At 43.7% G+C, this 24,445-nt stretch overlaps 1 protein-coding gene and 1 long non-coding RNA gene across 9 annotated transcripts; both read left to right on the forward strand.

Moving 5' to 3' along the window:
* The first annotated feature begins 2,482 nt into the window (after nt 1-2,482).
* LOC116666115 lies at nt 2,483-4,643 on the forward strand. Its single transcript, XR_004322965.1, has 3 exons — nt 2,483-3,216; nt 3,409-3,527; nt 4,315-4,643. It is a non-coding gene; the product is annotated as an uncharacterized LOC116666115 (long non-coding RNA).
* A 5,551-nt stretch (nt 4,644-10,194) lies between these two features.
* Nucleotides 10,195-23,387, forward strand: RWDD3 (RWD domain containing 3). 8 transcript variants are annotated; one of them, XR_004322675.1, is made up of 6 exons: nt 10,212-10,678; nt 20,194-20,681; nt 21,498-21,554; nt 22,336-22,406; nt 22,518-22,633; nt 22,732-22,758. XR_004322675.1 is itself a non-coding variant. In XM_032487143.1 (4 exons), the coding sequence occupies exons 1-4, from the start codon at nt 10,594-10,596 to the stop codon at nt 22,844-22,846; spliced, it is 804 nt and encodes a 267-aa protein (XP_032343034.1). In that variant the 5' UTR covers nt 10,232-10,593; the 3' UTR covers nt 22,847-23,387. The 8 variants fall into 8 exon arrangements, 5 of the variants coding, with proteins under 5 accessions (XP_032343039.1, XP_032343035.1, XP_032343036.1 ...); XR_004322673.1 differs by lacking the exon at nt 21,498-21,554 and having other exon boundaries at nt 10,208-10,678; XR_004322674.1 differs by having other exon boundaries at nt 21,498-22,406.
* The last annotated feature ends 1,058 nt before the right edge of the window (nt 23,388-24,445 follow it).

Genomic DNA, 24,445 nt, shown 5'->3' on the forward strand with positions numbered 1-24,445 from the left:
ACTGTTATTCTGGCTAAGAATAAAAAGCTCAGTGCACCATTCCAGAAGTTGGTGGTTTTCCTTCCCTGAGTCACAAGTCTTATAGTATGAAAACAATTTTGAGATAGTTTCTGGAGATAATGTTTAGAATATCAATTTTTTTTATTTCATCCATAAGTATTTAAAAGTTAAAAAAAAATTTTTTTTGCCATTAAGCAAACTGTCTTATTATCTTCTAATCTTCTTAAGCATATCACCTAATAATATTGAATTTGAATTCTATTAAGAAAAAAATACATATTACCAAAGGAACTGGGCGTAAAACTGGCCCTGAAGTCCATTGGATTTCCTTACACATACTAACCTATATATTATCTGAATGTCTTTAATCTCTGTAGGAGCCAAAATTTCAAAATCAGAAAGACTCTTAGAAACCATCTTGTAATTTGCATCTTTTTACAGTCAAGGAAATTGAGTTCCATCAGAGTTAAGCAACTTGTCCTGAAACACAGAGCTGCTCGGAGGAAAACCTGAGCTGGCTCACAGTCCCGTGTTCTTTACGCCGCATTCGCTGCTTCTGCCCTGTGCAGATCAGGGCGTTGTTTAATCCAGAGAGAATCAGGTGTAACTGAAACAGCCAGCTGCATTCCTTGTGCGGTTTAATGAAGTGAGCCAACAGGGCTCAAACTCTGGCTGTGTTAGAAGTAATATTTTATTATTACAAGAAAAATGTGTAAAGTATTGAAACTGTGAATGATTATAGTAGCGTGTTTTTCATTGCAACTGATAAAAATCCCAGTTAGAACTAGCTAGGGCAAGAAAAGAGGCTGGTTTGATGTTCGGGTTCTGGGCTGTCGCACATAACTGAAGGAACAACCTCCTCACCAAATCAAGGAGGAAGCTGTCTTCAAGAACAACATGAACAGAAGGTGAATGCTGCTGGGGTACTTAACTCTCTCTCTCTCTCTCCACCTTCTGTGAGCCTTCACTTTGAACTTGTGGGGAAGGTGGGGTTGGGGAGAGACAGGGCAAGAATCTACTACACAAAGACCAAGAACTTTAGGGATCAGTCAAAACTAGGTTCCAGTTCAGCTTTGCAATCTTAACTTGGACATGTTATTTTATGGCTTGGAAGAGATAAAATTCTGTTCAGTAAGAACTGGCTCTCAGGGTTTTTGGGGGCGATTACATGTAATGATGTACATAAGGCACTTAGTAGCTGGTCCACAGTAGCTACTCAAAACACAGTATTGTTATGATTATCAGTTTAAGATACTATCTGATGACAAGTCTTTCTTGCCTGCTTTTCCATCATCCGCTGTTGCCTGAAAAGCCAACACACAAAAAGTGCAAAGAGCAGCTTTAATAGATTCTAAGATGCTGTCTCTTGTAAGATGGGCCATTATTTTATGGGCCACTGCAAAAGAAAAAATGCTGCCAGTTGTACTATGGCCCACTTCCTTATCACTGGAAGTTTCTACTTTACATTTCTTGAAAAAGCTTTTTTGGACTTATTTAGATGCACATGATCAAATCACTCTTGTGTGTACATAAACAGGACAGTATAACCAAAATAACTGGTTAAAGTATTCCTAAAATGACTTCACATTCTATGTCTGTCGACTGAATCATATATCAACTCAGTGTCTCTTTTTCCACATATGTCATCCTTTGTTCCAACAAAAGCATCAGTGAGGCAGCATTTCTTTAAAAAAAGATGCTCCACTAATGGTAGAATCCTAGGATTTTTTCCAAGTTGCTAATACTCATTTTGCCATTCTGCACATTTTGATGCTGCTACTTTCATGAACTCACCAGAAGTCAAGTCAAGAAAACAACCAAATGAATGCCTGTGTGAGCCACATCGGTCTTGCCTCTGCCTGGCCAATGGCCACTGGGAGGCGCCGTCTGTGGTCTAAAGCTTTTCAATTTTGGAGACGTTAAAATATTAAAAATGTGTGCATCTAAGAACTGATGTACAGATGGTAGATCGTCTACATCATCACAGGTCCCTCACTTAGCCAAAAAAGCCATCATAAAGTTATTTGAAATGAGGAGCTCATTTAGTGCATTAAAAGTATTTGAATAGCCCCCTCTTTAGTTTGTATAAAATGAGGTGTACTTGTATCAATCATTTTTTTTTTTTACATCAACAGACAATGGTAGGCTGAACTTTTAGGCTAAAAACAGCTTGCCCTGAGTGAAGGGATGGTTTCTTCAGTTCTGTTAGCATCCCACTCACTGAGACAAGTTGGTGCCATTTGAAGATACTTGAAACCTGCAGCTTTTTCTTGCCAGGCTTCGTTGTTATATATAAAAACCAAGCAGCAGCAAGGCTTAAAGATTTTTAAAAAGAATAATTCCCTTCAATTTTCAAGTTGAGTGTATACTTCGCTCAAATTCAGAAAAAAAGAAATCTTATGTATGAAAATATTATAAACTTACTAACTTTTCTTTTTTCCCAATACTCTTTTTTTTAAAAAAAATTGAGATATATTATGCATAAAGTAAATTCATAGTTCTTAAAGTTAAATAGCATAAACTCAAGTAAAATCACCCCAATCAAGTAATAGAATGTTTCTATTGTGACAAAAAGTTCCCTGGGCCCCTCTCCAATCATTCCCCGTGTCCCTTTCAACATAATCTATCTTTTAACTTAAGTCATGGGTCAACAACATATTGAAGTATCAGAAAATGAAAAGAGAAAAGAAAAGAAACTTCTTAGGTAATTATGAGTTACACAATGGAAAACCTGATTCTCGTAACTTCCAATTAATTACAACAGCTGCATTGTTATATATAATACTCTGTCTTCAAGTGACTATTTGATTTTTGAAATGATTACTATTAACCTGAATAGTAAATAAAATACATGCCCTACTCACACATCTAGGTGGCAATATGATATATTTCTAGCCGGCCTGGATCAGGTATCAGGTGGTGTCCCCTTTCAGTTTGGGACACAGACACTATATAGATTTACCTACCATGTGATTTCCAGACTTAGTCCAGTAATGTCAAAACTTTATATAGTACATTAGCTGTAATAATTACTTTAGAATTCATTTTTCCTTTGTTTACAAAATAGTCAAGTAAAGTGGTGACTGTGGACGGCTGCTGCTCACGTGTGAGAAGTTACTGTGAAGGAGGCGATACACTTCTCCTTTTCTCTGTTCGGAGTAACCCACTGCTTCCTTTGCCCTTTGTGCTTTCTTCACACCTCTTAATGTGACTCAGGTAAGGCCATGGGTCATCATGTTTGCTTAATGTTGATGTGTATCGACATGTTTGAGGGCGAGTAACATCTGGTGGGAATCAGAGTAGAGGTGACAAGAAAAACAAAACGCAGTCTATTTACTTTGACACTACAACCATGCATTCACTCATTTTTTATTTATTCTACAAATATTGAGTGTCTTTTGTGTGCAGGTCACTGTGCTGGGAGTTGGAGATACTTCCAAAGGTGGACTAGAAACCCTCCCCATCTCATGAAAGTCAGACTCTACTGGGGTTGCAGACACGTGAGCGATTACCATACAGCCTGACAAGTATGTAAATATGATAGACGGTGGGGAGGCAAGGAGGGGTCCTCAATCAGACTCAGAAGGAGGAGTGGGATTCAGGCCCAAAGAATGGACAAGAATTCAGTAGACAAAGAGGTGGGAAAGTATTTAACGATAAAGGAGAAGGCGCTAAGGACACAGTATTTGGTGATATGAGCCCAACGGTAGGAACCCTGGCTATGCTTCTCCTAGAATGTAACACTCCTTTTAAAACTAATAAAGCCACCAGTGAAGAAATGTCTGGCCAACCAGTGTTTCAAAGGGCAATAAGAATCACACACAGAAACAGACTCACAGACCTAGAAGACAAACTTATGGTTACCAGTGGGGGAAGGAGGTGGGAGAGGATAAATTGGGAGTTCAGGATTTGCAGATACTAACTACTATGTATAAAATAGATAAACAACAAATTTCTATGTGTAGCACAGGGAACTCTATTCAAAACCTTGCAGTAACCTATAATGAAAAAGAGTATGAAAAGGAATATATATATGTATGTGTATGACTGAAGCATTGTGCTGTGCACCAGAAATTGACACAACATTGTAAACTGACTGTACTTCAATTAAAAATAAAGAAAGAAAATAAAAAAAGAAAAAAGAAAAGAATCACATAAATATAGCAGGATTTTATCTGAAACAACAACAAAATATTCTAGCCCAGTCTTGTATTCTTAGGGAGTCTTTCTATTGTAAGGAGAGAGAGACAGAGACAGAGAGACCCTTCCAGGTGGTAACAGTGCTACAGAAGAAATTTTTTTCTGTTTTCTCAGCTTGACTTTTCTCCTCACTAAACACAGAATGAAACGAACAAGTGAAAACAACAGGGAAATACAGAGACACTACCACAAAGCGACTGTTGTTTTGATCCAGATTGTTAGAAACTGACAAACCAGTGCTTCTCTGTTCCCATTGCTGGGAAATACATCACCATCATTGTGAAATTCTTGAGATGCAAGCAGGCCATCTTGTCTACTCCCATGATTTCAACAGGCTGCCCATTACCACGTGTATGACCTTTTAAGACCCATCTCCCTTACTTCACTACAACCACAGATTTGCTGGGACCCTGTGTAATACTTTGCACGTAGTAAGGTGCTTAATAAATGCTTGTTGAAGAATAAAATCTATGAGATCTATCTCCAGCCATCTTTTCCTGCAGCTTTCCTCCTCCCCTCTTACCCTGTGATGGAGAACCTCTAACACAATGGCCAAGCCAGGCGTCCGGGACCTTCTCTGATGGCCCTCCATGCACCTGCAGGACACTCATCACCCATCCCCGGGGAAGGGTGATGCCTCTCCCAGACTGGACTGAGAGCTCCAGGAGGGCAGTCATGTGTCTTACTCAGCCTGAGACCTCATGAAGTCACCAGCACACAGTAGCACTCCAGAATCCTGGTGAATGAGCCACTGTATGAAGAGTTTATAAATTTTACAGTGAGTTTATTTGTATGAACAAATGTTTATTGAATTCCTAATTTGCCAGCTGCTGTTTTAGATGTGGAGGATACAGGAACAAGACTGACAGGACCCCTGGCTTTGTGGCAGTTGGAATTCTAGTGGAGACAGAGAGTAGGCATGTCTGACTCTGTTTTTGATGTTCGACTGTCCACAGCTTTCAAGCCCACCCCACCCTTTTCCTTTCTGTCCTGCCTCTGAGAAAGTGAGTAAGAAAGTCTGGCACTCCCTCCCTTGTTCAGACCACAGAAACCCCAATCGTGCAGAGGAGAACTCCAACCTGGCCCCACCTCTTAGCCAGATGAACACCAGAGCCACTCACCCCTGCCTTCATTCAGGCCATTTTGAATTGCCCGACTCTTCCCGGAAAGCCTCAGCTTGTGAGCAGCAAACCCTCTCAGACCCTCTCGATGTCTGTGTGTCCTCCTCACTCTGGACGTCTGAACCAGTTTGGAGGGACTGGTGGGAGACTGACCCTGCTCTCTCTGTGGGGCAACCACAAGATGCATGTAAACAAACAGACAAGGAGATTTCAGGTTATGGTAAATTTTATGAGAAACATAAAATGGGACAGTGAAATGAAGCATAAGGGGTGGTGGGGGTCGAAGGACGCGGAAAGGATTATCTCTACAGAATTATGGTCACGTGACGACTTCGTCTCTTGGCCAAAACTCAGCTTGATGTGGTGGAAGCTGCCAGCCATCTCAGTGCTGTTCCCCCACTCTCCACAATAAGGAAGGGATAATAACAATGGTGCTTCATGCCTCTTTTAGCTGCGTACATGGCCTCCCACAATAAAAATGTTATTTCCTGGTCCCCCTTTTAGCTGGGGGCAGTCATGGGACTAAATTCTAGCCGACGGGGCGTGCCTGAGTCCCACTCTCCTGACCACATGTAGACTTGGTGGCTGGGGCTCCAGTGGCCACCCTGGACCACACACAAACCTGGGGACCTGGGATGTGCAGAGCGGAGCCGCAGAAGAGACGGGGTTGGGAGTCTTACACGGAGGAGCCCCACGGCTCTGCCTGCCTCCCTCTACTTGAGCATCTAAGAGAAAACCACCTGTATCTTGTTAAAGACGCTGAAGTTTTCAGTTCTGTGCTTTTCTTACCTGAACAAACCCTCAGTCATGCACTTGCTAAACTTAACACTTCAGAACCCGTCATCTTCTCTCTTAATGTCTTTTACCAACTCTGTTCTCTCTACTTAGCCCTGGTTCTTTTCTTCTTTTCTCTTCCCTCCTAATTTTCCCTTTATTGATTATGCAAAATTAAAATACCCTGATATATTATCTACTGAAAACATTTTACAAATTAACTTACTATAGAGAATATAAAATATACAAAAGCAGACAGAATAAAATGCCAAATCCTTCAGTACCCACAACTCTGCCTCTCCAGTGATTAACCTGTGGTCCACTTCCCCATCCACACCCCAGCTTCTTCCCCCTTCCTGCATGATTTTGAAGCAAACCTCAGACCTCCTATTATTACTGAATAAAGTTTCAAGACTCTCTGTTGTGTAAAAAGCAGATAATCAATTTCCTTCTAGAAACTAAGCCAAATTCCTAACTCATGGTTTCCTTCACTTCATAAAAATCATCTTTTTGTGGGGAGGGTATAGCTCAAGGGTAGAGTATGTGTTCAGCATGCACAAGGTCCTGGGTTCAATCTTCAGTATCTCCACTATAAACAAACAAACAAACTAACTAACTAACTAACAAACCTACCCCCCCCCCCAAAAACCTAAAAGTTTAAGAAACCATCCTTCTCAATCACCTTCTGAAGCGTTCATCTTTCTGTCTCCCCTCTTTGCCCCTCCCGCTTCCTCCTTTTCTCCCCTTCTCTCTCCCCTTTCCCCTTCCTCTGTCTGAATCTAATGCATCTTCTGCCTGTTGGACCCTCACTCCTTTTTCCCTTAAGGAAATCACAACTGTGATTCTCTGACATACTCTCTTTTTCAATTTTCAATCACTGAGAATCCATTTTGCCACAATGGCGGCATTACTCATTTATAATCTCTTTATGAGTTTGGAGAAAAGGATTTTTATAAAATTCGCACAGACCCTAACTGCCCTCTCAGGTAATAAAAACTGGTTAGACTAGTGACACACACTGGAAAAATACCATGAATAAAAAGAATCCACTTACAGTAGTAACCAAAATTAAGTGTTGAGTGTTATTTTGACCAGAAAATCTCTAAAACTTTACTGATAGTGAAGACTTGTTTTTATAACACTGATAAGGCGTTGGATTTTTATGTCAGTGGCCCTGGGCCATGTGGCTGTTTTCTCACAAAGCAAGCTGGAACTGTTTTGCTGTCACTCGTAGGTGAGAACTGAGCACGTTTCTCACGGGCAGAATGAACCACTTTTTTGGAGGGAGTACGGATTACTTGGACAAGGTAGAGGCAGATCTTTCCACAACATGATAACGACTGCAGAGTCAGTATCAAATTCTCACACATTTTATTTATGTTACCTGGGTGAAAAATAAATCTGTGACCCACATACAGTAACAGAACAAAAAGAACTGTGACCAGTCAGCACCCCTGACTTCACATACTTTTGGAAACCCACCACGTTCCTAAGCATGTTTCTCCTCCGGGAAGTTGTGGGAGGGACACGCTACCCAGCGCCCCGTTGCCTCCACCTGTACCACGATAGTGACCTTCACACCAGGAAAATGACAGGATACGTGACAATTCCTGTAGCCTCAGCGTGATCAAAGAATGGTACCTGTTGCGCGTTGGGTTTACCTGTGTAGACCCATGAGGACCGACGCAAGCAAGAGCTTGCTGCTTTTAACGCTCACCTTGCGGAGCCAGGCCAAGGTCAGCCGGCGCCCGAGAACACTTATGAAGTGAGCAAACACAAAACCAGCAGCACGGCTTACTGGAGTTCAGGTTCATTTAGCAAGCTGGCATTTAATGCCTCTTTTGTCCTGCACTCTTAGTGGTTCTTGAAAGCATCTTTACTTGTCTCATAGTGTTAATACGATCATTTTCCTTATCGCCAGCCCCTCTCACTTCAGAATTAGGATTCTCAGCTTTTTTGACACAATGCTAACACTTAACTTCTCTTAATGCTCTTAAAATTGTATGTTCTCGCTTCTATGCCCAATTCTATGATGTCTGACCTAAAATTTCAGACACAGAGTTGATCTGTATCTGTCTACATACTACTTATGATAAAGTGAGTAGAAGTGTTTCCCCAATAAGTTAAAAGAACTATCTCCCAGGTTAGTGGTTTTAACTGGAGGTGAGAGATTGAAAGCTGCTCCTTTGGCCTTGGAAAAGCAACTATTTAGAAAAGCTGCAGGTATAAATGACACCGTTCTAGGAAACCGTGCACTGCTCGGGGCAGGGGAGTGGAGAGAGAGAAGGGGACCCGTGCTCTGACTAGACATTCATCCACATTTAAATATTTAGAATTTTCAGTAGCTTGTGAATACAAGAACATTTATTGCATTAAGGTAGGCTTTAGATATTTGACATGTAGTGATATTTTCATAGTGTGAGAAATATCAAGCTGACATTATGCTTTCTCTGTGATGATTACTTCCAAATGTCAGAGCAGAAACTTATTCATGGAGCTTCAGGGCCTTAGGATAGTGTCAATTTAAAAGACATTCACATCGACTTCTTTCTTATTTAAACATGCTAAATGGAGTCTGAAAAGTGGGTTAAGAAATCAAGGAAGAAAGGAAGAGCAAAGAAGAAATCTATTGACAAGAACATTTTAAATAGATTAATGCACTCTTACATCAATTTCATGGACACCTTGCTGACAGCAGGCTTCAGGGACTGCCTCCTAACATTTCTGACAGTTGTAGTCTTACTGTTCACACTGTTTCAGTCATATATTGAATTTGGGAAATTAAAACTAATATATGAACTATTTGATTTTTTGTAGAGTATCTTTAATAAATAAGTCAGATAACTAAATTACTATTTTCTTATCACTTTTAATACTAACATTGGACCTCAAGCTAAAATCAAACAGAACTTAATGATATTTTAAATGAAAAATTTATTCTTTTTGTTCACCAAATTCTTTAGCAGCTAATTATGAACCTACTGAACTGCTATTTTGGAAATAACTCAAAGGAATAATTAGCATTATTTTTAAACAAATTGGCCACGTCAGAGATAATTATGCGTTTAAATAAACCTTTGTCTTTTCAATTATGTACACAGCAGTGCCCTTAATTACTTGGGGTCACTGAAATCCCGTGGAATCCTCTGAAAAGCATTTCTCCTGCAGCTTATCTTGTTAGATTTCCTTTCTGGTCTTGGAAGCCAGTATCTTTTCCTTTTTAAAACCACTTTTTAGCAGCAGTGGGGATGATGGTGATGATGGTAATTTGAATTCAGTCTTAAAATCAGCCCCATTTGTTCTGACTTCTGTAGGTCAATGACAGAAGTCACTGTGTAGCCATCTGACTTCCCTGATTTATCTCACAAAATGTTATCTCCAATACAAACAAAAGTTGTGGGACCTCCATGAGCTAGACCAGCTACTTTTGGGGGCTGCAAAATTTTGAACTGTGATTTTAAAAACAAAAGGACAAATCAGACACATCAAACATGCTGACTGACAGAACTATCACACAATCATTGCAACCTTGTTCACGAACTCAAAGCTGAAACAGAATGGACTGATAATCCTGTCACTCTGTTGGTATTCCTCAAATTTTTAAATTTTAAGCGCTGAGTTCAGGGGTGATCATTTCTTTACTATGTTTCAAGAATTACATTGTTTTGTTTGCACCGAATATCACAAAATAAGTAATATTGAAGGGCTAGCGTTTGCTGCATTTATACACTTGATTGTACCCCCAAAGGCCCGTCGATGTCTTCAGGGTTGTCCCCTGTGAAGGCTGGAGACAAACGGGAACGTTAGGATGCTGCCCAGCACCCTGGTGCATAGCTCCCTCAAGAATGTCAGGGCGGACAGGCCGGACCTTCCCCTTCTGCATCCGTTAAGAGGAAGGGGTCCCAGGAATCTGGTCCAGGTCCAGAGTCCCAGAGCCAGTCACAGCTCAGCATCTGGAACTTGTCACCGCCCGGACGTTTTCCGAGGGCGGAGAATCTCGACTGCTCCGTTAGCTACAGTGTCCCCAACACCTGGGTCAGTTCTGAGCCAGACAAGGGCTAACGTCTTCTGGCCACTTGGCTGCCTGTTGTCTCTTCCTAACCTCCAAGACCCTTTCAAGGCCAAGTCTGGGCGGGAACGGCGCGCCCTCAAGGCGTGGGCTGCAGTCCCAGAATCCCGGGCTCTGCGGGGAGGCGTCCCTGTCAGGAAGGCAGCAGGGGAGCTGCGTGGTGGCCTCGAGCAGACACCCTGCCGGGACCACGGGGCCTTCGCCCTCGGAGAAGAGTCTCCCCGAAGGGGCTGAGCCCACCGTCTGGAGTTAGCGAGCAGGAGCTGGTGGGCGGGACTTGACGGGCTCTCCTGCCCTCCGCGCGCTGTGGAGACGCGAAGCGCCCCCCGGTGGCCGCCCGGGCGCGCTGCTCTGGGCCGGGAGCGGCGGCGGCGGCGGCGGCGGCGGCGGAAGGGGCGGTGCCGAGCCGGCGGAAGGGGCGGTGCAACGATGGCGGAGCCGGTGCAGGAGGAGCTCTCAGCCCTGGCCGCGATTTTCTGCGGGCCCGACGAGTGGGAAGTGCTGAGTCGCTCAGGTGACTACCCCCGCGCGGAGGGGCCGGGCGCCCTCTCCTGCCCACCGCGGAGGCTGGGCTCCCTGCCCCGGGCCCACCCCTGGCGGCCCGGCTGGCTGAATGACGGAATGACACGCGCCGGGACTGGGCGTGTGAAGGAGGCGGCCCCTGACGCGTGGGGAGCGCCGCGCCCCTGCTCGCTACTCGGCAGCAGACCGACAGCTTGCCGTCCAGGCTCGTGCGGGCCGCCCCTGCCCCTGCCCCCTGCGCCCTGTCCCCCGCTCGCTCGTGCCCACAACCCTCGCCCCCCACTCGCCGGCCGCCCAGCCCTGCGAACCAGCCGTGCCCGCCTGGAGGGCACTCCCCCATGCCCTCCCTGGCCACCCTGCACTCAGTCTTCATCTCTCCCTAAAGAGAGGCCTGTCCTGACACCCCCGCTTTAAAGCCAGCTTCCCCAAGCTGCGTTAAGTCCTTCGTAAGCACCATTCACGTTGTCCTCCAGAGCACCCACCACAGTTTTAACTTGGTTGTCTCAAGTTGCATGAGGGCAGGGACCCTGTTTATTTCGCAGTCACAAAACTACAGGCGCCTAGGGCAGTGCCAGGCACGTGGTAGCTATTCAGTATGTTTGTTGAATGAATTTTTTGATTTCGACCAAAGCTCAGAATTCTTTCTCAGTTACGTTTCCAAGTTGACTGCTTCTCTTACGCCTTTTCTAGTCTGCTGAAAGGTGTCTTGGGGGCGCATTAATTATTCAACTCACATTTATTTATTCCCCGGAAACGTTGACAGGGTTTCATAGACATCACCCTTGTCCTCTAGGAGCTTACAGTCTAGAAAGGTTCTTCCGGCCGTATTTTGATGATAGTTAAAACTTATTCTCTCCCTGTCTGTGGCTTCTGTTAAATAAAAGCCAAAACTGCAGTTTATGAAAAAGTGCAGTGATGCAGATAATTTTCAATTTTCACTTAGCTTTCAAATACATTATGTAAATTTTTTGGCATGAGATTTAAACGTCAATTATGTTTCAGCTACTACTAAAGTTATCTGACTATAAATTGGTTAACCTTTAAGAGGTAGTCTAAAATGTGCTGGGTGTTGTGAGAAAGCCATCAAGGGTTAGGATCTGTTCCTGATATCCATGTGGAGTGTTAATTCACACACGGAGCAGGAGTTGGCTCCTTTTCATGTATTCTTTCTTGATCAGCCGTCTGCACACGTTCACTGAGCATGGTTATGTTCTGGGCCTTGTGAGCCAGCTCTTGTAGTGGAGCTGCTTTGCTTTTAGTGCCTAGCCTGTCTCGTAGCTTTCTGAAACAATTGTTCAAACTCCATGTGAAAGGATTTACCCACTTTGAGTGTTTTCTTGTGACCCATCTACTGATTGGATAGCATTTGTAATTCTTCATCGTCTTACTTGCTGTCTCCGCTGCTCTCTTTATTGCTAATTACTTCTGCCGGAGGCAGGCTGTTTGAAGAGATCATCAGTTTTCTTAAATTCCTTTATTATGGCTCATCTGGGAATATCCTGGAAAAATGAACCTATGATTTCTCATTACACCTGAAAGAGGATGGAGTGGTAGTGGTCTGGGTCACTAGTACACGGCTGAGCATATGACACTGCTGATGGGTCAGAGAAAACCCAAAAAAGGAAGCATAGAAAGAAAGCAGTTTCTTAATATGAAGAACACTGTAGACCCTTTATCTGCTGTTAAATTGAGCATGACTTTCAAGCCATGCCTCCTAATTAATTTAACTCAGTCTTCTGGCATCAATAAGTAATTGAGTTATAAAAGAATTCAGTGTAACAACTGAGGACATTTTATTGCTGGAAGGCTCATTGGAGACTAGAACAGTTCAGGGATTGAAGTAGGGATGTTTGATTCTCGCAACTGGGAGATAAGGGTAAGGTAAGGACTTTAACAGACCACAGTAAACAGACAGGGGGCTGCTGGCCACCACTCTCATGGTCACTGTCAGCTAGGGTTGGAGGATATAAGCTTAACACCAGAACATTCTGAACACCATCAGTTCCTTCCTGGCGTATCCCCACCCCCCAGATACGTTTCACGTCGTTACCACTGGAATCAGGTTCACACTGGGTAGGATTGCACTTCTGGTATGAGAAGGCTCAGGCTGCCAAATCAAAGGTCATCTGGTAAGGCCGTTAGATTGAAGAGTCTGAATAGTTGGATTCAGTTTAGCTGGACTAATTTATGCTGAGAATTTCAGGGGACATATGGACATTGTGGTCTCTTTGCGATGGTTTGTAGTAAGCTCATAGTAAGAGGCATCAGGTGTAACTATCTAGTACGGCTGCAAATTATGTAAGCGCCCACTCCTGTCTAGCCGAGGGCTGTGGGTAGACAGGTCAGGGGTATTTGGTTTCTCCCTGTGCAGTGCAGCCAGGCGAGGTGCCAGGCATAATAACGGGGTCACCTGCCGTGTACCTGATACTTTAAATGCGTCTTACTTGGTGAGGGGTATTCTTTTTTTTTTCTTTCCAGTATTTTATTTGAATGTTATATAAATAAAATCCAGCCTAGGTATAGAGGTTCATGCTAGGAACACATTACTCAGTAATAATTCTTGGGCATAAAAGGTAATGATAAACAGGAATACAGTAGTAAGAGCAGCTGACACTAACATAGTGCTTTCTCCATGCCAAGCATCGTTCTGAATGTTTTACGTATGTTTAATTTGATGAGGGGTATTCTTAACTTTATTTTACAGAGAAAGTAACCAAGGCTCAGGCTGGTTAAGGAACCACCCGGCCCCAGAGTGTACGGACCCTCGCGCTGCATCGGGGGCCTTGGTAGAGATGAGGCTGCTGTCTCAGGACAGTTCTTAGAGCAGGGATAACACTAGTCCGGGAAGAGAGAGCAGGGGCACCCCGAGCAGAGACGGGTGTGACCCAGCTTGTTCAGAAGAGCTCCGAAGGGCAGTGTGTGCACGCCTGTGGGTGTGCACCTGTGAGACAGGTCGGGTTGGTATTGTTACAAATCTTCATGGTCCTGATGAGGTAATTGAGGGTCACAGAGGTGATATTCCCATAGTCCGTGCTCATTATACATGAAGTTGTGTTTCTGAAAATCATCTTACAGATCAAAAAGTTGTAAAATGGGAGCTGTCACAAGACTCAATTCATAAAATATGCTTGTCCAGTAGCTTCAGAGTGAATTTTTGTATTCTGCTAACACTGATGTTCAGATTGGATTGGGCCCTCTTGCAAAATGCATCGTGACTGTCACCCACTGACCTCTCTAAATCTGCTCAGCCCTGTTTCCTGCTGCTTGTCGGCACTGAGGTCACCACTAAAACCAATTCAGCCTTGAACTTCTCTTCTAAAGGATGGGATTGCCACTTTTAGCTTCACTTATTTTTAGTTTTTTTTCCCCTGTAACCACACTTTAAACGTATATAAAACTCCAGCTGTAACATGAAAAGAGGCACTGGTGGATGCGTACTTGTGGGGAGCTGCCTGGGAGTAAGACGAAAGAAAATCCTGTGCAGTGAAGTAAGAGAGGGTGCTGAGGGCTTTTGAGTGCTTTTCTGAGCAAAGTCTTACCCTAAGGGGACATAGAGAGACTGCAAAAAAATAAAATAAAAGCAAGTATAGGGCAAGTCAATTGTGTATGGTATTTAATAATGTCTTAATGGGCTCAAAATAAATCTTGAAGAACTCATTCTCCTACGTTTTCTTTACATTTTCCACCGTTTTCTGTTATTGGATGGCATTTATTGAGTTTCTGTTGTGTGTAATTATGGAGTAGGGTGAATTCTTAAAAAATAACATTAGTGTGGACTTTGGAGTTCAGTTCAGTTTCTCCTGTTTGAATTTCTGTTGTTTGGAGTGTGGTTAGGAGCATAATGTCTTTCATGTGCTTGTGAGGAAGAATAAAGTTTGATACCCCTATTTCGGTTATGAAATTGCTGTACTGTATTAAGGCAGCATGACTTCTACAGAAAACAAGCCCAAGCTAGGGGTTATGCGGGTGAACTTCAGCCAGAGGTAAGACTTACATCTTTTGGAAGGGTCTTTTAGAATAGATGAAAATAGTCTTGGAACTTATGAAAATTTTGGTTTTCTGGGGCAGACATAGGTTTTCTACGGTGTAGATGATTTTTGAGAGTAAGTTTGTGAGTTAAACTTAATAACTGGAGTTTTGCGGGGCCAGGGGAGGCCAGAGATTAGCACTAGATGTAGAGCGCCATTATTTTTCTGTTCATCAATCTGATTCTAAGCTGTTAATAATCTTAAAGCAGATAGGGACAACCTTGTTTTCTTTTTTATGAAAAAAAAAAAACAACAAAAAAAAACTACCGAAATCAGACTGACAGTGCATGTAGTTACATGAAAAATTCTGAAGCAAAAAAGAGCCAGTTTAATTGCATGGACAAACCAAGGCAGATGAGAAATGGAAGAGTAATAGATAAACTACTAGAGTTATAGGGAGAAAATGAGTTTTAAAAGAATCTGTAATTTTATTACCACATTAAATATTAGTAAAATAGGGTATGTTATGGGCTTTTCATTTTCTTACAGAGATAGCATCATTTTGTGTAATTTCAGCTTGCAACTCCTGCGTGTGTGTGTGTGTGTGTGTGTGTGTGTGTGTGTGTGTGTGCAGACATGCAAGGAGTCACACAGAAGACCAATTAGGAAGACTATTAATCCTTCCCAATTTTTGATAGAATTGAAGCAGTTTTTCTTCTAAGTATATAACATAATTTCACAGTTTTCTGAGGCAAAAGTCAGAATTTTCTCCCATTGCTTGTCTATTTGCTGACTAGGACCAGAAAATGAGTAAGAGAGGAAGTTGGTAAGGATTTGAACGGCCAGCTCAGTGGCCTTTCAGGACTTTCTCCCTGGACTGCCTGTCTCTGTCCCCGCACTGGGCGGAGCAGCTGAGTGTGTGTATGGCAGAGGCTGGGGAACGCGGTGGGTTTCAGGGTTCTGACCAGAGGGGAGTCTTGCTTGAGGGAAACGCTTGCTTCTGGGCACAGGTACTGTTAGTTTCCTGCGGCTGCTGTAACACCTAACCACAAATGTGTTGTGTTAAAACAATGCATATTTATTCTCTTACGGTCCTGGAGGTCAGAAGTCTGAAATCAGGTTCACAGGGCTGCAGTCAAGTAGTCAGCAGGGCTGCCCCCCTTCTGGGGGCTCCAGGGGAGAGTCCCTTTCTGTGCCTTTTCTAGCTTGGAGAGCTCCGTTCTTTATCCTCCTTGGCCCGTGGCCCATTCTCCATAGTCAAAGCCAGCAGCACAGAATCTGTGATTACATTGCCTTCTTCTATGGTAACCTCTTCCCCTGCCTCTCGTAAGGGCACTCGGGGTTATATTTAGAGTCCACTGGATCCTTAACTTGGTGACATCCGCAGAGGCCCTTTTGCCATGTGAATGAACACATTGACGAGTTCTGGGGATGAGGACGGAGGCATCTTTGGGCCAATTTTTGGCCTACCACAGGAACCAGGGACGTCTTCACCCGGGAGACCATGACTACAAGCTAGTGGCGTAGTGCTCAGAGCTGCGTGACTGTAAAACTTTAAAGTTGTTTTTTTTTTTTTTTTTTTTTTACAAATTATAAAACTATTTCTTGGTTGTTGTCTAAAAAGAAAACTGAGATATTCCTGTGGTGAAGAAAATAGTTAATTGGTTTGACCATAATAATTCTGGGTATGAAAACACCACAATAAATTCAGAGTACCATGGAACTCATAAGACAGGCTTTAGAGAGCAGTTTGGTGGTTGAACAAGAAAGTGGCAGAAAGCGGAGAGTTAAGGACCTTTCTGGGAGCTGGGATAGGAGGAGCAAGGCCCAGAGATGGGAAACCAGAGACTGTGTTCAGGACGTAGCAAGAAATGGGTTAGCTGAAGTAAGGAGAGAGGACGCTGGGGTGGAAGGCTGGCTCTCGGCGTTGGGTGGAGGAGTCTGTAATTCGTTTCTCAGTCCGGGAGAGTGGCATGGGGTAATTTGGTTTAGGGAGAGATGGGCTGGCAGTGAGGAACCCACTTTTGCAGAAACCACAGAAAGGCTTGCATTAGGGTGGTGATAGTATGAATGAAAAGGAGAGAAATTCTAGAGAACTTGTTGTGGGACTTTGGCAATTGAATGTTAAGTGTGAAGTAATGGGGGAAAAAAGAGGCCGAGGTGGCTTTAAGAATTTAAGCCTGGGTGACTGGACCGTGAAAGTAGTTCATGGGGTTGTACTTTAAAGGATGCCCTAGGAGGTGAGGAAAAGGAGATGGAGCAGCAAAGGAAAGATCAGAGGTGCAGGGAAAGAAGCAGGACAGTGTGGCGTCTGGGAGGGGAGGGAGGAGAGGATTTTGAGAAGGAGATTGGCGCAGTAGGTCCAGATGCCGTGGAAAGGTAGGGCAGGATAAAGGCCATCGAACGTGGCTGGATCGGGGTCCCAGGCCCCCTCAGGCTAGAAAGACTCACAGGACTCAGCAAAGCTGGTGTACTCATGGCTACAGTTTATTACAGCAAAAGGACAGGTAAAGTCAGCAGAGAGGAAGGGTGCCTGGACTGAGGCCCAGGAGAAAGCAGGGTGAGCTCTCAGGAGTCACACAAACGTGCGCAGTTCTCTCGGCAACGTGTGGCAGCACGTGACAGGTGTCGCCAACGGGGGGCGCTCCCCTGAGCCTGGGTGTGGAGAGGGCGAGTTGGGAGGCAGTCACAGTGGCATTCTGCCTGCATGGCTGACCTCAGCTGCTCAGACTCCAGCCAGAGTGAGAGTTACCTGCTGCTAGCATGTACTGCTCAATCAAATCGGTGCCCTGTTGCCCAAGGCCACAGCCACACAAGAGACACTCCCATCAGGCAGAATATCCCATGGGCTCATCGCTCACTTCTCGGGAGCCAGCCAGCGACCTGAGGACAGGCCTTCCTAGGGAGTGCGGCGTCCCGGCACCCCGGGCCTGCTGGTTACCTTCCAGCATGGCGGTGGCTGGGAGCCCACTGGCAGAGTCTGGGAAAGGAGCTTCCGGGAGAAGTGATGGTAGAAGCCTCGGTACCGGTAGCTAGGCAGGGGTGAAAATGAGAGCTCAAGAAGATTGGAAATGAAAGGACAGAGAAAGATCTGTAGCCTAAGAGAATTAGTGGCACTGAATTTTTTATTTTGAAGCAAGGAGAAGGTAAATATTTTATAAGCAGAAGGAAGCAAACATTAGAGGAAGTGGTGGAAAATGCAGGCACAGGAGAAGTGATCAAGTTTGGAGCCATGTCTGAGAGGTGGTGGGGTTTGCCGTGAAAGGGAGGAAGACACTTCCTTCTCAGAGAGAAGAGTGAAAAGGAGAGTGAAACGCTGGGGAGAACGAACGTACTGTCAGGTGGTCAGGCGTTCCTGACCACCGCGAGGGCTGGCGCACTTCTGTCGGGACACAGTGAGCCCTGGTGGACTTCGCCAGTGTATTACTCACTGCACCACAGGCAGCATCCACTTCATGCTCATGTTGCTTCCCCTTGTCCCCCAAGTCCCATGGGGCCACGAGGACACACTGGGGGTCTTTGTTACAGCTGAGGAACACGGAGCCCCCAGTTTTATAAGGGAGCCGTTAGCAATCCTGCCCAACCTTTGTCTTGATCATGTTATCTTTATTATTCTGGTCTGGAAGCGAATCTTCCCCGGCCTGCAGGGAGCAGCACATTGGCTTCAAAGGCTGTCCATCATGCACATGCCCTTGACCAAAGCTGTCAGTTTCCTTGGTCAAAAGATATTCAGAAATGCCACTCCCATGAAGAGTAATCTCCATGGAGATTAAAAAATATATACAGGTTTATAGAAATTATATGAAGATATGTTTGTAAGTAAAGACATTTTTGGGTGTAGAGAAGGTGAGGAAGACCACTTTGGCTCTGTCCACTGTCTGATGTTATGAAACTGGGTTGAGTTAAGGCTAAGGGCTATGAGTCCTTCCCACTGTTTCCTCTCACAGACTGGTACAGTGCCTTGGGCCCGTGGGTGCTCAGTGAACACTTGTTGAATGATGGATGAATGAAGAGCTTTAAGTCATGCCTCCTCCTTGAGAGGGAAGGTGGGCCCCCTCCGTGATTTCTGGAGGGTTTATTTAGCCTCGTGTGCGTACATTGCCTCTAGGTCCGTTTATAATGCCTGTTTCACCTAGTGAAACGTACTGATCTAACTGACATATAGGGCGCCTACTTTAATAATAAAATATTTTTTAAAAAGTATAAGTAAAAAGATGGAAGAAAGAAGGGTTTTGAGGAAACGGTGTTGGGTTTTAGAGGAATGTACTAAGTTAGGGTTGGACGATCTTTATGCACACACGTTTTACTTACATAATACAAATTTAAGTTATAGCATTTTAGTATGATCTTTAGAATGGTTACTGCCTGGGTTTCAGGGTGGTGTCCTAAAATAGCAGTGCTGTGCAGCTGGTACTGAAGTTTCTATTAAAGAAAAACCCTGTATAACAGATGTGTTTGGCCCGGTACGAATCAATGTCTGTAGCAACCGCTTTTTATGTAAGTGGAATCGGATGGCTAGAGAGTCATTTTAATGTTCTGTTAGGTTCTTTAAAATGGGGAGGCATTCAGGTTTCCATTGTTGAGGCTGGTGAGCAGCAGTCCGGGTATGAAAATGAGAACGATTTGACTGCCTGTCTTGTGAGGCAGAATGAAGCGCGGGCTGTGGGGGAAGGAGCGGGGCCGACGAGGCAGGTTCGCTTCAAAGAGCCTCGTCTGCGCCCAGTTCTCTCCTCCTCTGCTCTTCTGATCCGCGTGCTCCTGCCCCCTGCAGAATGAATCGGCCTGACGTTTTATCAGCTTTTGAAAAGTGGGGTGAAGTGGTGTGGAACACATCAGGGGGGTGAAGTGGAGCAAATCTGAAAGAGAGCGGGGTGTTTCATCTCTTTCCTCGGTGTGCTTTCCCCTCCTCCTTGGGGGCCATAAACGGCTGACTTGGTGTCCGCCCAGGTTTAGCTCTTCTCGCCGCCCTCGTGTTACGCCCGATCCTAATGTATGTGAAGTGAGAGAAGAGCAGGTCCAGGCAGTTCCCGAGTCGTGCACAGTCATCACGCCCTCTGCACCCCTACAGCCACGCGGGATCCAGTGTCTGCTGTGACTTGGACTTACTGCAAAATGACTTTCACTGGATTTCGTGTATAACTTTTAAACTAATTACTGATTTTACATATACACGATACTGTTTTTTTGAATGTTCATATGAGTTTATTAGGAATTTTCAGAATTATCAACTAAGTCTGGGTAGGAAAAAAACCATGTGCTGAGAAACCTTTCTGGTAAACTTAATAAAAATGGGTTAATAGCAATTGTAAATGCCAGTGAAATCCTGGGTGCTGGTCTGCATGAATCTGTGGATATGTATGTATGGCTGAAGGAAATAATCTGTAAACTGTTGCTTTCTGAGTATGATGTGTCTCTTCATTAAAGAAATGAGTTTTCACATGAACAATAAATCAACACTTGAAACAAAAATTTTAACTTGTTAGTGTTCCATTCAAATTGCATTAGGCACAGCTAATCATTATTTTTGGATGCCTTCCAGAGACAGATGGGACTGTGTTCAGAATTCTCGCAAAAGCCGAAGGATTTATGGATGCGGATATATCCTTACAATTGGTGTTCCATTTACCGGTCAATTACCCATCGTGTCTACCTGGTGTCGTGGTTAACTCCGAACACCTGACCAGGGCCCAGTGCCTGACTGTGAAAGAGAAGTTACTCGAGCAAGCAGAGAGCCTTTTGTCGGAACCTATGGTTCATGAACTAGTCCTCTGGATTCAACAAAATCTCAGGCACGTCCTTAAGCAAACCGAAACTGGAAGTGGCAGCGAAAAGTGTACTTCCACAGTCAGCACGACTGCGGATGATGGATTGTGGATAACTCTTTTGCATTTAGATCACATGAGAGCAAAGACTAAATATGTCAAGACTGTGGAGAAGTGGGCTTCCGATTTAAGGCTGACAGGAAGACTGATGTTCATGGGTAAACTAATACTGATTTTACTGCAAGGAGACAGAAACAACATCAAGGTGCCAACAGTTTAATGTTGAATATGAATTTGGCCATTTTCTGCTGACGTGGTGTGTCTAATGTATAAATGTGTTTTATAACAGTGAGACCGATTAATCATTAAGATGTTTTTGCTTTCACTCTTAACATGTTAATGGATCGTTATTTTTCTTCTTAAAGAATATCTTTAACTTCTACTTAAAACTACAGACTTGCAAAGAATACGTAGAAGATTATGTTTTAAAAGTCATGCCGCTTACTGAGAGTGATAGGTTATTAAAAAAAATCTCTGCAGTGCATGAGTGTTTGTTTCTGTAATTAGCGTTGAGCCTAAACTTTATATAAATTTGCCCTAAAAGTTTGGGCATATTTTGTTTCTTTTCTTAAGCACAGCAAAGTGTGTATTTGTGAGTAGTCTGCAAAAATCTTAACTTTTTGGCATTTAAAGATTCGTTCTGACACTTGAATTGGTGTGTGCAGTACCTGGAAAGAGGAGCTGGTCCCTGCTAACCAGGATTCAGCGTGAGTGGAAGGAGAGTCGTTAGCGCTGTCAGCTTGTCACCTCCTCCCTAACTTTCGCTTTCCACCTGACTTGTCTCAGCAGCTGCTTTCAAAGTCATCATCTTCCTCCCGTGTTTCAAGTTCTCATTCTAAACTCAACTAACCTGTGTGGGACCAGACAAGACAAGCTGCTTATTGCATTTTAAATCTTAAAAGAGCTACAAATAACCCAATAGGTTTTTATGCTTCCAGGTGGGGTGGGTCAGCAATAATTACAGTGGAATTTATTTAAAACAGATTTATGGATTTATCTTGCACAACGTATCATTTTACAGATTTGTAGGGTAACTACCTAGCTTTTTCACGATGGGCTCTCATCACAAAACTTGCTGGTAAGTAGCTTCAGCTAACCAGAGTAGTGCTAGGTTATAGCATACAGGCACAACAAGTAATTCAGATTTATATAGATCCTGGGCTGGGGTCTGGCCAAGGAGCCACATATTTTAAGGTGATTTATAGTATATGTACAAAACTTGATCCTTTTGGGTAAAATACTGGCTGGCAAAGTGAATACAAATTAATTTCCTTGCTCATATTTCCCCAAAAGCCTCGGCTTTTTCTTTAAGCCAGCTCAGGCGCATCAGGCTCAGGGCGGCTGATTTTCAGATGTTGTTGCTCAGATTGGATCCATCAATTAATTACCATGCATTTAATCGTATGGCTGGAGCTCTGCTACTGCAGAGTACTTTTTAAAGAGTTCTTTCTTTTTTATTAGCTGTCCCTGAAATGTCGTTTAACGTAAATATCTCTTCAGTTTTTATGGTTGTGTATCAGGAGAATTAGTTACATATTTATAGACGGCATCAATTTGGGGCGTTAGGTGCTGTGCACCTCTTAATTTCATTCAGGCCTTGAAGTGGTAACAGTAATGACAGCCGCTGGTGCTGTGTTAAGCACCGTGTGCCAGGCGCCCCTCTCAGTGCTTTTACGTGTATTAACCCATTTAATCCTCACAGCTGCCCCGTAAGGTAGGTGTTGTTATGAGCACCATTTTGTGGAGTAGGTTACTGAGGCCCAGAGGGTTGTTGTCACGAGTGCCAGGATCAGACCTAGCAGGCTGCCCAGTCTAGATTTAAGCCTATGTAGTTCATTTACATCCTCCTTTTACTTCAGCACTCGCCAGTACGTTATGCATCCAAGGATGTAAAGACACTGTGACTCTCGCTGCTTGGTTCGGAAAGCAAGTAAGTACTCTGTAAGCATGAAAGTAAGCCGGCAGGTTTATGGCTCCTGTAAAACTAGGACTTTGAAATTCAGAGTAAGGTATGTTTTTAACGTACTGCATTATCCTTTAGGAGTACCTGATTCTTCAGAAAACCTCCAAAGTAGATGTGGACTCAAGTGGAAAGAAATGCAAAGAGAAAATGATTAGTGTACTGTTTGAAACAAAAGTACAGACAGAACACAAAAGGTATAATTTAGGACTATTGCAGATGGAAAAGCAACTGAATCGATAATTATACTCTGACAAATCTAAGCATATTCATGAGTTTCTCTTGTGTAATGCAGGTTTCTGGCATTTGAAGTCAAAGAGTATTCATCGTTGGATGAGTTACAAAAGGAATTTGAAACTGCAGGACTTAAGAAGCTTTTCTCCGAATTTGTACTTGGGCTGGTAAAATGAAATGGGAGACAGGAGTCTTTCAGTGAAGCAGCGGTGGGGTTTTTGTTGTTGTTGTTTTTGTATTGGATTTGAGGAGTAGCTAATTGAAATACTCATAAGGGAACAATTTTAGAGTTTCTCTGAAGCAAAATGACAGACACCATCATAACTTCAGGAACAAGAGCCAATTCTGTTTATGGAATATTAAATAGTAAAAACAACTGTGTATTCTAATTTTTGCCAGTAAAGGCTTGGTTTAATAGATAGAATGTTATTTGAAAGATAAATATGAAAAGATGATGGTAAATGAGCCCTTGTGTTTATACAGAGGATTTGTTTGGAACTGCGCTACTTTCTGGCCAATTTTCTCGTAATTAAATGAATTTTTAAAAAGAGATTTATTTTCATGTTTACATGTTTAGCATTTGATCACGATTTTCCCCCATTCAGCTTATTATGTCTAATGTTTTAAGTTGAATGTTAAGAAAAATATAACACTGATTTTCTTTGTGGAATTGCATAAATGCTTAGTTTAAATACAAACCAAAGAAGTTCTATAGAACTTGATTTACAATTTCTTTCTTTGGGGTCCCAGAATAGCATGGTAGTTATAGGACTGGAGAGTCAATTTAAAATAAAATTCTCTTTTGAAATACTTACCTTCTAGTTTTATAAGGGGAGAAATGTTTCACACAAAATTAACTTGGCTTCCTGGATGGAGGAAATTATATAGAGATACTATTTTTTATTTCTTACGAAATTTGTTAAAGTATGATAACCTCAAAATGCATTTATTATGACCTGAGGAGAGAAGTCATAAAATAAAAGCTTGTGTTAAAATCTGTACCACAAGCATAAATAGGCACTCATGTTTGAAAAAGGATAGTTGTGTGCATGAAGCCACCTGTGCTTTGAATAAGGGGCCAAGTGATGTAAGAAAGGCCCGGCACATCCCTCTCACTGCAAGCACGGTGATGTCATTATAAAATTATAACTGATGGGAGAGAGAACTGAGGAAACGTGCGGCGTGCTGAGCAGCGTTCTCGACAGGGCTGTCCTGTGACTATGGCAGTTTGATCTGATTGGCTCGTTTTCAGGCGCCGTTGTACCTGTTGACTGTTTTATGGGGCTCCGTTAATGAGAGGGGATTTCGGTTCCTTTATCTCACTCTAGAGTGTTGATGATGTTTTCCTGGAGAACTGGCAAGTGCAGCCAGGTGGTTCTACGGGAGGGTGACTTCTCGGGGCTCAGAAGCCACAAGGAGCCTGCGCCCGCGGCTGCAGCGTCGGAGGCTGTTGTCATTGAGCCTGGATCTACTGGAATGGTGCTGCCTCAAATGGAGCTGCAGTTGCTGGCAGTTGGGAGTCAGAGTCACTCCACCCCCGTTGTGCCACCGCAGCAGCTGCCAGCAACCGCCAGGGCGCTGGGACTCTGCCTTCCCAGCAACACCCCCACCTGGCCAAGCCCAACAGCAATATCGTTGGCCAAGAAGGCTGGGAAATGTAGTTTGCATGTCCCAGCCCCAGGGGGGTGGGTGTGCCATGGGAAGTGCGGGGAGAGGGAGCTGAGTGCCAGTTGTAAGGAACCAGCACGACCTCCCCTTTTAGCTGTTGAGCATCC

Source organism: Camelus ferus, chromosome 9 (genome assembly GCF_009834535.1).
Source record: "Camelus ferus isolate YT-003-E chromosome 9, BCGSAC_Cfer_1.0, whole genome shotgun sequence".
Lineage (NCBI taxonomy): Eukaryota > Metazoa > Chordata > Mammalia > Artiodactyla > Camelidae > Camelus > Camelus ferus.